Source organism: Phoenix dactylifera, unplaced genomic scaffold (assembly GCF_009389715.1).
Source record: "Phoenix dactylifera cultivar Barhee BC4 unplaced genomic scaffold, palm_55x_up_171113_PBpolish2nd_filt_p 000143F, whole genome shotgun sequence".
In the NCBI taxonomy this organism is placed as follows: Eukaryota; Viridiplantae; Streptophyta; class Magnoliopsida; order Arecales; family Arecaceae; genus Phoenix; species Phoenix dactylifera.
Window position 1 is genome coordinate 253,622 of NW_024067698.1, and position 15,890 is coordinate 269,511.

Genomic DNA, 15,890 nt, shown 5'->3' on the forward strand with positions numbered 1-15,890 from the left:
GTGCATATGGCACATATCCGACATCACTCTTGTCCGCTCATTAGGAGTGGTTGTATTATGTATTTTTCCAGAGTACTGCAACTAACTCTTGTTAAGTGGTTTCATGCCAAATTTATGTGGACTTTTGACCATTTGTAGGGCTCACTTAGTTCACACGGAGAATTCTTTTACTGAAATATTTTTTCTAAAAAGCTGACGCCTCGGTATATAATATCTAAAAAAATAATTTTTGCATGTTTGATTGCCATAAAAAATGGCACACTGCATAGTGATTTATATTTGGTCGAGCATCTATTTTTTTGAGAAGGTTGTATAAAGTACAACAGTTATACTCTTAATAAAGAAAAAGATTTTATCTCATTATGTTAAAAACTTATGGATATTTTTGAAAAAAAAATTACTCTAATTTCAGCCTATGGGAATGAGACTCCAACCAAATATGACACATTTTTTCCAACCATACCTTTTCTCCTCCTCTTATGGCGAGCCAAACGTGTCTATAGTGCCGCATGAGTGATCGTTCGGAAGCAGAGAAGTTTAGCATTTCTATTTTCCAAGATACGGGTGAAGTAGGGTCAGGTAGGCTACACATTGGATTCACTTAAGTCCAGATTAAGAGCAAACCAGCCAATTTGGCCCATGCGGAGGTCAATACTGAAGACCCTCCCAGCCCATTAACAAATCATTTTCAGAGTCTTGACCGAAATTTGTAGGATTTTTTTTCCTAGCACCATAGGCTATTTTAAGCCATCAAATTTGTAGGACATCATCGTATAATTATTTAAATCTTCTAGATGATATTTTAGCTGCCGACATGGTTTCATAACCCTCATGCCCAAAAGGCCAAATTCGTGAACTAAGCTTTTTAACCGGCCAATTCACCACACTCAGCGTGCCTGATTTGAGAGGCAAACCTAAACGCAATCCAATGAAAATCAAGTAGATTAACTGTTTATGAAAATCCCAACACATGCAGACTTTTCCCAGCCTTTTACATGTCACCCGTGTCCAACCTTTCTTTTTTTCCTTTTTTTTTTTTTTCATACATCAGTTGCTCACACTGATCCAGCGTGAGCACAACCAGCTGCATTACTAGCAACCAGGTTACACAAAGCAAAGGGATCAAAGAACTGTTGAGTCCAAAGAAATTCTCCGGAATGATAAGCAGCATATGAGGCGACCCAGTTATTAGCTTGATTCGTCTCCCGAAGAACAAGCCTGACCTAGACCACACGGCACTCCCACAGCATTCGACATGTGTCACTTAGAAGTGGGTGCTCTGCCTCCTCCAACCTCTGCTCTCGTAGGCTCTCCATCAATAAGATGGAGTCCCCCTTCAGAATAATGGAGCCTGCCTCCAGAACATGTCTCGCATAAGAAAGCCCCTCCCATGCATTTCTGAGCTCTACCCCAAATGTTGATGCCTCGAAGGAATGACATCCCCCCGCCGCGCTCCGCGATGATCTCTGATCACAAATGCCACTCCCACACCATCACTACTGGTGGGCAAACTTTCATCAAAATTCATCTTAAGGTGACCAGAGGATGAGGGCTCCCAAGATACAAGAGCAAATCTGGGTGCTATTGAAGCAAAAAGGAAGCTCCAGATGTCCCTAGCCACCGCAGATGAATCAAACTCTACAGTTTCTATGACCTCTACAAGAACAAATCATTTTCAGAGCCTTCATGTGTCCAGCCTTTCAAGTTCAAAGCTTTCGATATCATTTGGCTTGGATTTTATCACCCCGACCCTCATTCTCCCAAAAGAACAAATATCTTCGATGGTGAGGGCAGCAGTAAGATAATTTTAAAATTATAGATTAGATCAAAATTTGTCGTTTCGATACTGAGCTCTATCTCAATATCATATTAGCATAATATCAATACAAAATTTTTTTGGTATACCAGATATAATATACCATTTATACCAAATACTAATACCAAATGTATGGTCCGATTCGAACCACCACGGCATACATTATGTAAAGATTGATAGGTTTAAGTTACCTACACCATTTGGAGTCCAGTCCAGCACCTTGAGCAAGCTTCCCACGAAATGTTCTAGGAGATAGGACGAGCACTTCTTTAGCACAAGGACGCTATAACAATTCTCAAACCACCTGTTACAAAGGTCACCTCAAAGTTTGAGCATGGTAATGGATACAAAATCCAGACGAACTCATGTGACATTGCTTAATTTCAATCTGCGAGCTGAGAGCACGCAAGGACTAAAATAAGGAAACCTCTGATTACAAGAAGCCATACAAGAAGACCTTGACCAAACAAAAACCGAGGGCAAGGAGTTAATAAAGGTAGTAAAGACACATCCATCCGTGAGATTACAAAATCACTATAAAAATTTAAATCCAAATCCTGTAAACCTAACTCCCATAAAAGAGGGAGAAACAGCTACATGACCTAACAATCAAATTAAACGAGGCATCTAGAAAACAAACATCATCATATGTGAAATCCCATTACAACAAAGCCAAATGGGTAGAAAGACCATCAATCAACTGCCGAACAGATATCCCATTAATCAAGTATAAAGCACATGCTGAGTGATGGGAAAGATACCAGAAGCATAGATAGCCTACATATAAAGAGAAGCATCCTCAAACAAACCCAACTCAATTTAAAAGATCAAACAGCTGAAAGTATTTAGAAATCATCATAATTAAAACAAGCATCTAGAGGTTCCAAAACAATCTATAGTCAGGTAAATCTAAGAATAAAGTGCAAAATGGTTCAAGAGACCCCAACAATTTCATGCTTCTCTCTGAAAGATCCTGAAGTTCTAATTGTTTAGCAACATAGTCAACAAGAACGCAAGCGACGATAAGTTGCATGACTGCAGTGTCAGACTTAAGACTTAGTCGACCTCCTCCATCTTGCTCCCCTCAGCTTCAGCATCCTCCAGGGAAGGCATGTCGGTGTCAGCATCACCAGTTGCATCATCCTCATCGATACTCAACCCCAACTTGAGCATCCTGTGGATCCTGTTGCCAAAGGTGTTTGGCTCCTCAAGACTGAAACCTGAGGTGAGCAGGGCAGTCTCGAACAGTAGTAGTACAAGGTCCTTAACTGACTTATCGTTCTTGTCCACCTCTGATCGCTTCCTCAGCTCCTCCATGATAGGGTTCTCAGGGTTGATTTCCATTGTTTTCTTCGAGGACATGTAGCCCGCCATGCTAGAATCCCTCAGTGCTTGTGCCTTCATGATCCTTTCCATATTTGCAGTCCAACCATATTCACCAGTGACCAAACAGCAGGGGGAGTCGACAACTCGATCAGACACCATGACCTTTTCCACCTTGTCACCCAAAACATCCTTGATCACCTTGCAGAGGCCTTCAAACTTCTCCTTAAGGGCCTCCTTTTTGTTCTTCTCATCCTCACTCTCATCAAGCTTTAATCCTTCCTTCGTAGCAGATACCAGTTTCTTGCCTTCAAACTCCTTCAGCTGACCCACAGAATACTCATCAATTGCATCAACCATAAACAGCACCTCATAGCCCTTCTTCTTCAGCTTCTCCAGGAATGGGGAGTTCTCAACAGCCTTTTTGCTCTCACCAGTGATGTAGTAAATTTCGTTCTGGCCCTCCTTCATCCTTGTAACATAGTCCTTAAGGCTTGTCATCTCATCCCCACTCTTGGTTGAGTGGTACCTAAGCAATTCGGCCAACTTGGTCCTGTTCGCGGAGTCCTCATGGATGCCAAGCTTGAGATTCTTCGAGAATGCTTCGTAGAACTTGTTGTAGTCCTCCTTGTTCTCAGCAATCTCGAAGAAGAGCTCGACGCACTTCTTGACCAGGTTCTTACGGATGACCTTGAGGATCTTGTTCTGCTGAAGCATCTCCCTAGAGATGTTGAGGGGAAGGTCCTCAGAGTCAACAATCCCCTTGACAAAGCTCAAGTACTCCGGAATTAGTTCTTCGCAGTTGTCCATGATGAAGACACGACGAACATAAAGCTTGATGTTGTTAAGCTTCTTCCTGGTATCAAAGAGGTCAAAAGGTGCTCTCTTGGGCACAAAAAGCACTGCCTTGAACTCCAGCTGGCCCTCCACAGAGAAATGCTTCACAGCCAAGTGCTCCTCCCAGTCATTTGTTAGACTCTTGTAGAAAGCAGCATACTCTTCCTTGGTGATCTCTTCAGGCTTTCTCATCCAGATTGGCTTCTGCTTGTTGACCAAAGACCACTCATGTGACACCTCCTTGATCTTCTTCTTTTTCTTCTCCTTCTCTTCTTTCTCTTCATCAACATCTTCGACCTTGCCCTCCTCAGCATCTTTCTTCTCCTCCTCATCCTCATCATCAGAAATTTCCTTCTCGGTGGTCTTCTCAGTCCACAGGGAGATAGGATAGCTGATAAACTCAGAATGCTTCTTCACCAGATCCTTCACGCGGCGCTCCTCAAGGTACTCCAACTGCAATCAAACCAAACCAAAACATAGCAGGAAGGTTATTCACAGTATGAAAAAGGATAAGCACATGTTTGTAGAGAAGAAAAGGAATATACGAGAAGTCAAGAGTGGCCATGATGACAAGGCAACAGAAAGCCCCCATTTATAGGGTTAAAGCTAGACAAGTCTTCCATTGTCAATATCTAGTAAAGCATAACAACGAACATCTGCACATCACATTAATTTCTAACAGATCATAAAAATGAACGCTCTTCTTGCAATATGAAAGATATCAATAAAGGTTATAAGAATCAATGATGAAAAACAAGGAGCATCATGAAAAGCATCAATAAAAGTTACACCTATCAACGAAGGAAAACTAAAAAGGAGCATGCAGGTAAGACGGTATTAGCTTCAAAAACATATAGCAAAAGAGTTTTTATTAAGTGTATTAATGGTGAACCTCATGATGTTGTTGATAAATATAACCAGCTGTTATACATTCTATATAGCTAATAAACTGGTCATCATGCAATAATCACCATGACCATTATGACATATCACTGAGTTTATGGTTGACAGTTGGCCACAGGAATCCTCAACTGTGATGCATAATTTTATCCCTGTAGTCAACCATAAATAGATGGCATAAAGCTTGTCGGTTGCAAGTAACATTCACATTATTGATCAATGGTATTACATCACGATTACAAGCAAGTACACCGGTTTTTTAACCACAACAATAGCAGATAAATTGGGGTTCACAATAATCCTTCAGTTAAAACATAAAATTTCAAAATCATTTATTTGATAACAGCCTGCTATAATTTTAACAAAATTCCAAAAAAAATGACGCTATGGACATAAATATCAAAGCTTATGCAATAAAAACCCAAACACTATAGAGAAACACTCAAAAGATGCATGACATAACATCTTCCAGAACTAACTTCCTTGACTCTTCAACCACAGAGATAGTCATCTACATGAAAAAAAAAGAGTATTGCATGCCCGAGTCTGTCAATCAACATGCAGATCAAGTGTATCTAATGCCTTCAAAAAAATTTGTACTGCTCACTTCAGAAGTCAAATAAATAAAGAAGAGTTGTCTAGGCATCAATAGCAAAGAATGCCGGACCAACCTGAACTGCACCGACACCGGCCCGAGATGGTTCAGCAGCTCAGGTTGGTCCATTTAAAAAACTCTCCCCACCCATTTATAAATCCCAATTTCAAGAGAGCTCTCTCTCTCTCTCTCTCTCTCTCTCTCTCTAGAGAGAGAGAGAGAGAGAGAGAGAGAGACCTCCCCCTCCCCTGGAGCTCATGATAAAGTCGTCCCTTTATCCCCTTTTGGTCGTGCGAGAGAAGCAGCCCACCCGCTCAATCGCCACGAATATGCATTCCTCTATCGCCCCCCTGCTCTCATGGCTACAGTTAGGGCTTCCTCCCCCTCCCTCTATCTCCTCCCCAATGATGACGAGGGCTTCCAAGCCCTCTCTCTCTCTCTCTCTCTCTCTCTCTCTCTCTCTCTCTCTCTCTCCCTCTCTTTCCTTCTCTATCTACCCCTACCTCTCCAGCTCTTCCTGTGCCGCTACGCTCCGGAATGACACAAATAGGATATTGATTGAAATAAAACATTCTGACAACAAACAAACCTAAGAAGGTAATTTCTTCTTCCATCTCTTAAGCTACTGACGTAGTGGAGTTCATCAAACTCTGTGACAGGCTGCATAGTGTATTCTTGCTTTGGGATCAACATATTAGGACCAGGTAACAGGTAAAACAACCTCTATGCATACAAATTTACATTTTCTTTTTCTCATAAGCCATTTTTGCTGCTCCTATTTTCTATCTTTCAAAAAAAATTGAAAGATCAAGTAAACAATGCAAACAATTGGATAATTATAATTAAAAGGAGTGGTTTCAAAAACAAAGCAAAAGGCCAGCGTCCAGTCTCAATGAAGCATTTTTGGGCCGTGTTTTATACATGTGCATGCGTAGGTGAAAATCACCTACACACATAACATCTTGCTTAAATACGCGTGCATTGTGTAGGATAACCCACATAAACATGCCAAACATAACATCATGCTCATAATTGGGCCCCACGATTTTCCAGTTTACATCCGCAGGTAACATGTATTAGAATCCATCCTCACCCAATAAGCAATCTCAACATGCCACACCATAAATTGCCTAGCAATATAGTCTGCCTCTTTCTTACAATTCAAGATCATTTCACGTTCCAAACATCTAATTGAATCCGATACCAAAATTATTGCACTTCCACATTTTTTCGACAGCTAGTAATCCAAAACCACTTAAAAATCAATCTCAAGCCAAAAATGCCCATCAAAAGAATCAAATTCCTATCCAAAACAGAATATGCAATCATTAAATAACTTCAACAATGTCAGCATTATCAGCAATTAATTAGGCCACCAACACGAAAAAAATCAAACAACCATTAACCAAACACCACAATGGGATTCTCTACGCCTATGCAAATTACTCAATACTCATCAAGTAAAAAAAATATTGTTTTTTTTAATTTTAAGAAGAAGCTAGCATTAGGACTTCTGTTTCAATACCTGATCCTCCTTGAGGAAAAGAGTGATCTTGGTGCCCCGTCCCAGGTTCTCCCCGGAGGTATCCCTGGTCACGGTGAACGACCCACCGGCCTGGGACTCCCACACGTACTGCTCGTCATCATTGTGCTTGGTGGTCACCACCACCTTCTCAGCCACAAGGTAGGCAGAGTAGAAACCCACTCCAAACTGGCCAATCATACTGACATCGGCCCCGGCAGCGAGCGCCTCCATGAACTCCTTGGTCCCGGACCTAGCAATCGTACCGAGATTGTTGACCAGATCGGACTTGGTCATACCAACCCCGCTATCGATGATGGAGAGGGTGTTGGATGCCTTGTCAGGGACGATGTGAATGAAGAGCTCCGGCTGGGCGTCGAGCTTGCTCTTGTCCGTGAGGCCCTCGAACCGGATCTTGTCCAGCGCCTGATAGGTTTCAGATCAGCAAAAAGGATGCATCAAAGAAGAAAGAAAAAGAGATCCCCAGTTAGGGATCGACATAGAGAGAATGACTCACATCGGAGGAGTTGCTGATGAGCTCGCGAAGGAAGATCTCCTTGTTGGAGTAGAAAGTGTTGATGATGAGGCTGAGGAGCTGGTTAATCTCTGCCTGGAAGGCGAAGGTCTCCGTCTCGGCCGCCATGGCTAAAAGAGCTCGAGGAGAGGAGATCGGGAGAAGTGGAGTAGCCGCAGAGAGGCAGACAGACAGGAGGAGTTTGAGAGGGATCTAGGGTTTGCGAGTGGCGTGGCCTATATAGGGGGGAGGGGGGGTGCTTCTAGATTGTTCTCTTGAGCTGGTTTCCCGGGCGCAGCGCGAAACGGTGTGGCGTTACGACTTATAAGCGAAGGAAACGTGGGTGATTGGATGGCCAGGAGTACGCGTGGGCCCGGAATTTTTGACTCGTATAAACGGAGTTTTGAAATTGAAGGCCGTTCAATTTAGGGGCGTCGCCCTCCAAGCTTGCTCGGCTCTATTTCTATCTGGTTTTCGACATCTCTTTTTAAAGCCAACAATAGGTGGATAATTTATTTCTATCTCTTTTTATTTCAGAATAAATTATTCAGTCCTTAATTTATTTCTGAAACAATTTGGATATGTAGGTTTGATAAGCAAATAATTGTGCATCAACATTTTGAAAATACCTTTTTTTTTTTGAAAAAATGATTTAATCCAAATGTTGCAGCAGACATTTTGGTGAAAAATAGTAAATTAATTAAATTAAATAACTTTTACTTCCTCCTATTTCCCTTGCAACATAGCCTAAATTGGCTCGACTTGATTTTGAACTTGCACGGGGATAAGATAGGCTAATTTGAAAATGTCGGGCAAGATTGGGAAGTGGTCAAGGTAACATGTGTTAAAGTTTCAAAATTCGCCTACACATAAAGTTTTGGAGTGTATTGTATATAGGCCTTTGATGCATCTTATAAAAATGGAACAATGTAAACCAACCTACAATTATTTTCTTGCAAGGGTGTAAAGATCAAGTAATAATATATGCTCGGTCATAGGAGGGGCAATCAAGCTATTGCCCAACTTGCTAACTGTGAGGACCGGTCCATTCACTGTCCCGTACCCAGTTGGGCTAGTGGGCCAGCCCAACATAGCCAACCATGAGGAGGGCGCCACATCCTACTTAGGGAGGTCCAGCTGTCGAGCGAAAGAGCATACAAGTGCCCGGCTAAGCGGTTACCACCGCTTAAGGACCCTACTTCTAGCCCTTACCATTCTCCTCCTTCTTGAGGGAATCTTTGAACCAGAGAAGTCAGAGTAAGGATTGTGCCAGTCCATTTTCGGAGCACGGTAAGCCTTGATCATGTTATTTTTCTGCTTTCATCTCCCCTGTTTTCGAAATAAAACAGAGGAGGGACTCTACGGATCTCGGCCGCAGCCGTTACTGGCTCTCGAGCGGAGGCGGCAGTCGGGCCGGAGTCTCGTTTCCCTCCTTACCTTCAGTAGGGCAGAGGGCCTCAATGAGGAGAAGAAGGGAAACGGAAAGAAAAGAGGAAGAAGGAAAGAAAGAAAGAAGGAAAAAAGAAGAAAGAAAAGAGGGGACTCACCCATGCACGGCCAGGGGCATCGCCGGCATTGCTGGTAGCAGCTGCGGGCGTCCCGCAGGTGCCGCCGGTCTCGGCCGGCTTCTTCCATGGCTCTTCTCCACAGGCTTCTACTGCGGAAGCCGGCCGAGGGCTATGGCCATGGAAGACGGCCGGCCGTGGCCCGGCCTCTCCTGAGCTCGCCTTCCTCCCTTCGTGGGAGAAGAAAGGGGGGAAGGAAAAGAGCGATCGGGAGAAGAGAAGAAAGAGAGGAGAAGAGAGAAGGAAAGAGAGGTTCGGGAAGAAACAGGGAAGAAAAGAAAGGGGAAAAAAAGAAGAAAAAAAAAGGAAAAGAAAAACGAAAGAAAAGAAAAGAAAAAGAAAAGGAAAGAAAAAGAAAAGAAAAGAAAAAATAGGTTTAGCCAAATTTGACTAAACTCGAGCCTAATTAGAAGATCAAATTGACCAAAAAGGGCTAGACCCAAGTGGACCCAATCTGGTTTTGAACCGAGCCCAAAGGCTCCAAATTGGGTAAATTGGACTTGGGCTAGATCCTTGGATGAGATCCAAGCAAGTAAGTTCATAGTATGATAAACTAAGAAATTATATAATGAGGAATAATATGATCCTTATGATATTGTGTTAGGTGGTTGAGGATTTGTCACCCGTATTTAAGGAATTGGAAAGCAAATTAAGTGTAAGTAACATGCCTTAATCTTATTATTTTATGGATCATGTATACGCTTGCTTACATAATTTATAAAGTGTTATTTATGCATTTTAAATTATGTACTATATGAATTATGATGTTATAATTGCATTTAAAATAGTATTTGTGGCATAAGCATAAGATTAGTTGTTTAAGATACTATTAATGAGTTTTCATTCTATCTATGGGTATGATTTATGAAAAGTACTACTTATGAGCTCTCAGAAGCTATGGATGGCCCCCGCCAGTGGGTAAGAATAACTGAGCATATGGGCCCCCACTAGTGGGTAAGAATAACTGAGCATAACAATCCCTGCTGTGGGAGTTAAGTACGACCGTAGCTATAAATCTAAGAGTGTAGATTTTAAATCTGAATTACCGGCATAAAGTTTCATGATGCATTTTGTACATGCACCGATTTGTGAAAAAGTAAGTAATCTTGCACTAATCTTATTGTTTTATAAATCATGAAAATGTTTGTTTATAGAAATTATAAAGTGTTAATTATACTTTCAAATAAGGATCAAGCACATGCTAGTAAGTGTGCATGATTTACCAAAGATAGCATGGTTCAGTTATATTTTATATTCCATAAAATATGATGTTATAAATGTATTAAAATGGAATTTGTAACATGATCATGAAATTAATGGTTTGAGGAGCCATTAATCAGTTTTCAAATGACTTGTAAAGTATGATTTATGAAAGTTATGATTTATGAACTCTCAGATGCTATGCATGGGCCCCCGCCAGTGGGTATAATAACTTGGCATGCGCATATGGCCCCCGCCAGTGGGTAAGAATAACTGAGCAACATGGACCCCGCCAGTGGGTAACAATGTCTAGGCATACTGATCCTTGCCGTGGGAGTTAAGAGCGGCCATAGCTACACTACTATATGAGAGCATGGATTTCAAATCATGGAATAATGGCACAATTTTATGATGCATAATATTGTTTATAAAATTATATGATTGTACATGCATTGATTTATAGCTCGGTTTGAATATATTGTATATATGAAAAATTGTATTTGATATATATGTTAGCTTCTCAAACTTTGCATAAATATGTTTAGCATTATGTTTGATCCGGTAAAATTATGCATGATTACTTACTGAGCCGTGTAGCTCATACCCGTTTATTTACATTTTTCTTTCCAATCACCGCCAGTGATAGCGAAAAGAGACACTTTATGTATCAAGGTTTCTTTTTGAATAAAACATACATTTTGAGTATATAAACTGTTATAGAAGCTCTGTACACTGAACTATCTAGTAAGTTATACTGGTAAGGTTATATATATGAAACTTGACTATCCTATTATTCGTATATGAGGCTTCGTGCTATTGTGGGCGGTAGTTGGCAATAGCATGGCCGTGTCATGGATCCGAGTTCGGGGCGTGACACTAACATATTTCAAGCCCTTTTGGTTTTTAATCTCAACTAAAAAAACTTTTACTATATTTTTGTGAGACCAATGATCATTTTTATTATATTTTTGTGAGACCAATGATCATTTTATGATCAGACTCTAAAAGGTATTTGTGCTTGGCTCATTTTCCATATGAACAATCTTTACAAATGTTTGCTAACAAGTCCCACCAAGCATGCCAAAAAAAAAAAACTTATTAGCTTCGATCATCAAGAGGGGAAAGATAAATGTGCCAAAATGGTTCACTAGTAGGACAAATTTTGTAACTAGACTGTGGTAGATGCATGAGCAGCATTGAATTAGCCGAAAATATGATGGTCAAAGGATGATGGTGAAGTAGCATAGGTCCAAGTGCTTTGATCTTCAAGAACTTTTACTAATGTTATGCCACTCATTTGAAAGAAGAAGGATATGATAGGATAGAGGTAGTCAGAGCTATAATCAAAGTATTCTACTACTGCTTATACAAGTAAATTCAAATTCTACTGGTAATCTAAGAGCAAAAATTTTAAAGATAAGTAAAGATAAGTAAAAAATAAAGATAAACCAATTTCATTGGTGGGTTGAAAGGTCCCTTTCTTAAAAATATAACCTGATATTTATAAGCAACTTTCCGTAAATGATAAGATGAGTGCCCCTACTTATCTTAGACACTTGTTATTATGTGCCACATGGCCTACTATTGCCATATATGATAGGTAGTGCTGCGCTTCATCTCACATCATGAGTAGTGAGAAGATAGATGTAACTACCGCACTCCCCTATATCATGAGTAGTGGGAAGATAGGTATAACTACCTCACTCCTTTTATGTATGAGTAATGGTAAGATAGGTGTAACTACCATCTTTGGACTTTGTTCTATTAGAGTCACATCATAGACTGATAGCTCTGGCTTTCTTAGATTTACACCACATTCATGCAATTTGTACCCTTGGTATTCCAGCTTGTACCTCTTTTAGTATTTTGGTCTTTAGATCCCAATCGGTTTGGATGTGATGTAAATAATGCCTCTACATCCCATCAGTTGACAGTCTGGATGATGATGGGATGTATTTGACTCTTCACACATCATGAGTAAAAGGAAGATAAGATAGGTGTAACTATTCCACTTCTCCCATGTACAAGTAATGATAAGATTGGTGTAACTACCATCCTTGAACTTCACTTCACTAAAACTATATCATAGACTAATAGCTCTTGCATTTTTAGATTTACGCTACATACATTCGACCTGCACCTTTGGTTTTTCAGCTTGCACCTCTCTTAATATCTCGGTCTTTGGATCATGATTTATCAGCATGCGATGTAAACAATGCCTCTACATCTTATCAGTCAACGGTTACGATGATGATGGGACGTATCTAACACCCTATCCATTAGTCTAATTTTTGGAATTGAATGTTATCCAACTTGGTTGAATTGAAAAGCATGAAGGATTTAGTAGAGGTAAAATCTATCGTCATGTTTACTTCCAAATTTGCGGATATGGTGGATACAATTAATTTGGAGGGAAAGACGCCTAATAATACGGTTGATACCTCCGGAATTATAGATTTAACATGCACAACTGCTGATGAAAAAGAGATGGTTGCACCAACCTCTAAAACAAGGGTAGGCTATATAGCAAGCTAGTTGAACTATTGTCCTCCATCCGTTGCTATAGGGAGATGTCCGGCTCTAGTACATGGGTCCAAACTTGAGGCTATTCTACTAACATTTCTTCTAATAGCCATCTACAAATCATGATGGCTGAAGCCCGTCTCAAACTTGAATATCGGCCTAATATTGATCGAAGCATTATTGGTTACCTATTCAGTTTGATCTGCTCCTATATTCACCTATAAGATATTTTCTCATTGCCTTGGTCTATAGATTCCAAGGGTTCCATGAGATAAGGTTCGATCTCTTCCTTTCAACAAGTAGAAACTTGAAAGTCATGTTTCTTACAAACCCTAACAATTTCATGATGTAATAAATGATGAGCCGATTTATCTTCCATAAAGATAGAATCGACTGATTCCACTATAATGTGCACCAAAATATATTACAGCTTATAATGTCAACTTTTTATAATAGAAACAAGTCTCTTAACCTATTCCGCCATTGAAACCTCCATCAGTCTCCTTAGCATAGTGTCCACTTTACTCGCAACTGCTTTATTAACCTCCTTCCATAGTGGCAAGATGGTAGCTATACAAATATTCTACTTGGTATGCCAAAAAAAACTTGTTTGCTAACAAGTCCCACCAAACATGCTAAAAGAAACTTGTTGGTGCTGGCTCTTGCTTCGATCATTTTGGAGGGAGAAGATGGGCATGCTAGAAAACTAGCTCATTAGAGAAGAGTGATGACAATCTCATGACTAGGCTATGGCAGATATATGGGCATGCCATCCACATTAAATTAGCTGAAAATAGGATGATCAAAGAATGAAAATAAAAGTAGCATGAGCCCGGATGTCTTGGCCTTCAACGACACACTGTCTATTTGAATGAAGAATATAGCAAGATAGGAGGTAGTTGGAGCTATAATCAACGCATTTTACGGCTACTCCTATAGGTAAATTAGAGTCCTACTTGTAAAATAAGAGCAAGAAATTTAAAAGTAAATAAAAATAATACAAAGATAAGCATAAGTGATTTCATTGATGGGTCGAAAGGTTCCATTCTCAACATTACAATCTAATATTTATAGGTGGTTTTTTGATAAATAGTAAGATAGATGACATTGCTCATATTGGAAGCTTGTCCTTGCTATTATGTGCCACATGGCCCACTATTGTCATATATGATAGATAGTGCTACCCATCTTCTCATGTCATCATAGGTAATAGAAAGATAGGTGTAACTATCATACTCTTCCTACATTATGGATAGTGGAAAGATAGGCATAATTATCTTACTTCTTCGATGTTATGTGTAGTGGTAAGATGGCTATAACTATCATTCTTAGACTCCGCTCTACTAAGGCCTTGTGATAGGCTGATAGCTCTCGCTTCTTTGAGCCTACACTTGCTCATTTGACTTACATTTTTAGTGCATCAACTTGTACCTTCCTTGGTGTATTGGCCTTTAGATTATAATATGTTTGTAGGTAGTATAAATAATAGGCTTGTCATCAAAATGAGCCCGAGTTATTCTCGAATATATTAGTTTATTTATAGCATTGTTTTTAGGATCAACTAAAAGATTGCATAATAAATCTCATGGAAAACAAAACTTCATTTTTATTTTCTACTGCATAATGCCAACTCCTGTGATGTGCCTATACATGAGATAACCCTAACCGTCCACTCATTTCCCCACCCTGTCGTTATCTCATCCACATTTTCTGCATAATATTTTTGCCAATCCTATCTAGGAAATTTTATAAAACACGGCTTTCAGCCACAAGGTTGAAGATTCAAGTCCTTCTTATATTTTTTATCATTTTATTTGAATATTTTTATTTTAAATTTTTAGAAATAAAAATCATATCTCACTATGCCTATTGTACTTAATTAAAAAAACATATGCATCATCCATGCCGCATTCTACTTTCTATTGATGGATGGAATGGAGGAGAAGATAGGCTTGCAAATTGTTGTAGAGGGAGTTATTACGTTCACATGTTTTGTTTCTTGACCTAGCATAATGTCACATGCCGATGCTTTACACACCTAGAGAAGAGCTCCAAAATTGGCCTCCCATCACTATAGAATGCTGAGGAATATTGCTAAGTGGATCATTTATGAAACAATTTTAACAGTAGAATTGATATGTCATGCCGTTCGCATTAGAATTATTTTTCTGGGAGTTTGGAAGTGCACCTAGTAACATGGCAATGCTTTGCAGAGAGCTCCAAAACGAACTTCACATCATTAAAGGATGAGGAGGAATACTTGTGAGTGGATCATTTATGAAACAATTTTATTGAGAGATGCAAGAACCCACAATTGGATATCAAATCATTGAAGGCAAAGAACCAAACATTTCAGGCAAAAACTAGCTAGCTATTGGTTGAAAAATAATGACTACCTTTCTCTTTTTTTGTCCTGGCATCCTCAAAGAAAGAGAACCATAGAGTGCTGTGTAACATTTGATCATCATTATCACGATATGGACAACTATTAACAGTGACAATTTTGTTTGATAGCCATCCATCTCTTGATGATGGTAATAAAGTACTGAATAATATTTTGTGGTGCAATATCTATGTACCATAGAGTACCTATACCTCAGAGAGAGAAAAAAATTATTATTATTATTATTATTTTTACATCCAATGACAAGCTCTGCTAGAGCTAAAGAACAATAGCGTGATGACTCTTGCCCGGAAAACAGAATAACATGATGATTCGAGACCATGCCATGGACTCCGTCATTCGAACTCTTATCACATGCATCACCATCGTCATACATCATTGCAACATAAAAGCATATCGCATGAATTAGCATGGATCATTCCGAGGTCAAAGCTAATGAAACCAGACACTTTTGTGGCGCTTTCGGCTGCCATAAAAATTTCTCTCCTAAGATGTCCTATCCTAGGATATGTAATACAATAGGAAAGTTAAAAATATAGAGAAGAATAAACAATACAAATCAAGGATATCATGGAACATATCCCTTCTGACCCATTCGGTATTCTTACCTTCCCATTTCTGATTTCTGAAACATCTCTCCATCCCCCGCCCATTGAAATCCATATGGATCGTAGCTGGTCGCACCTACGGT

General features: G+C 39.8%; 1 protein-coding gene across 1 annotated transcript; it reads right to left on the bottom strand.

Moving 5' to 3' along the window:
• Positions 1–2,562: 2,562 nt before the first annotated feature.
• On the bottom strand, positions 2,563–7,737 carry LOC103722384 (heat shock protein 81-1-like). The gene is made up of 3 exons (XM_008812925.4): positions 7,511–7,737; positions 6,997–7,419; positions 2,563–4,429 (listed from the first exon to the last, which is right to left on the bottom strand). Exons 1-3 carry the CDS (start codon positions 7,634–7,636, stop codon positions 2,873–2,875), a joined length of 2,106 nt encoding a protein of 701 aa, XP_008811147.1. The 5' UTR covers positions 7,637–7,737; the 3' UTR covers positions 2,563–2,872.
• Between the last annotated feature and the right edge of the window lie 8,153 nt (positions 7,738–15,890).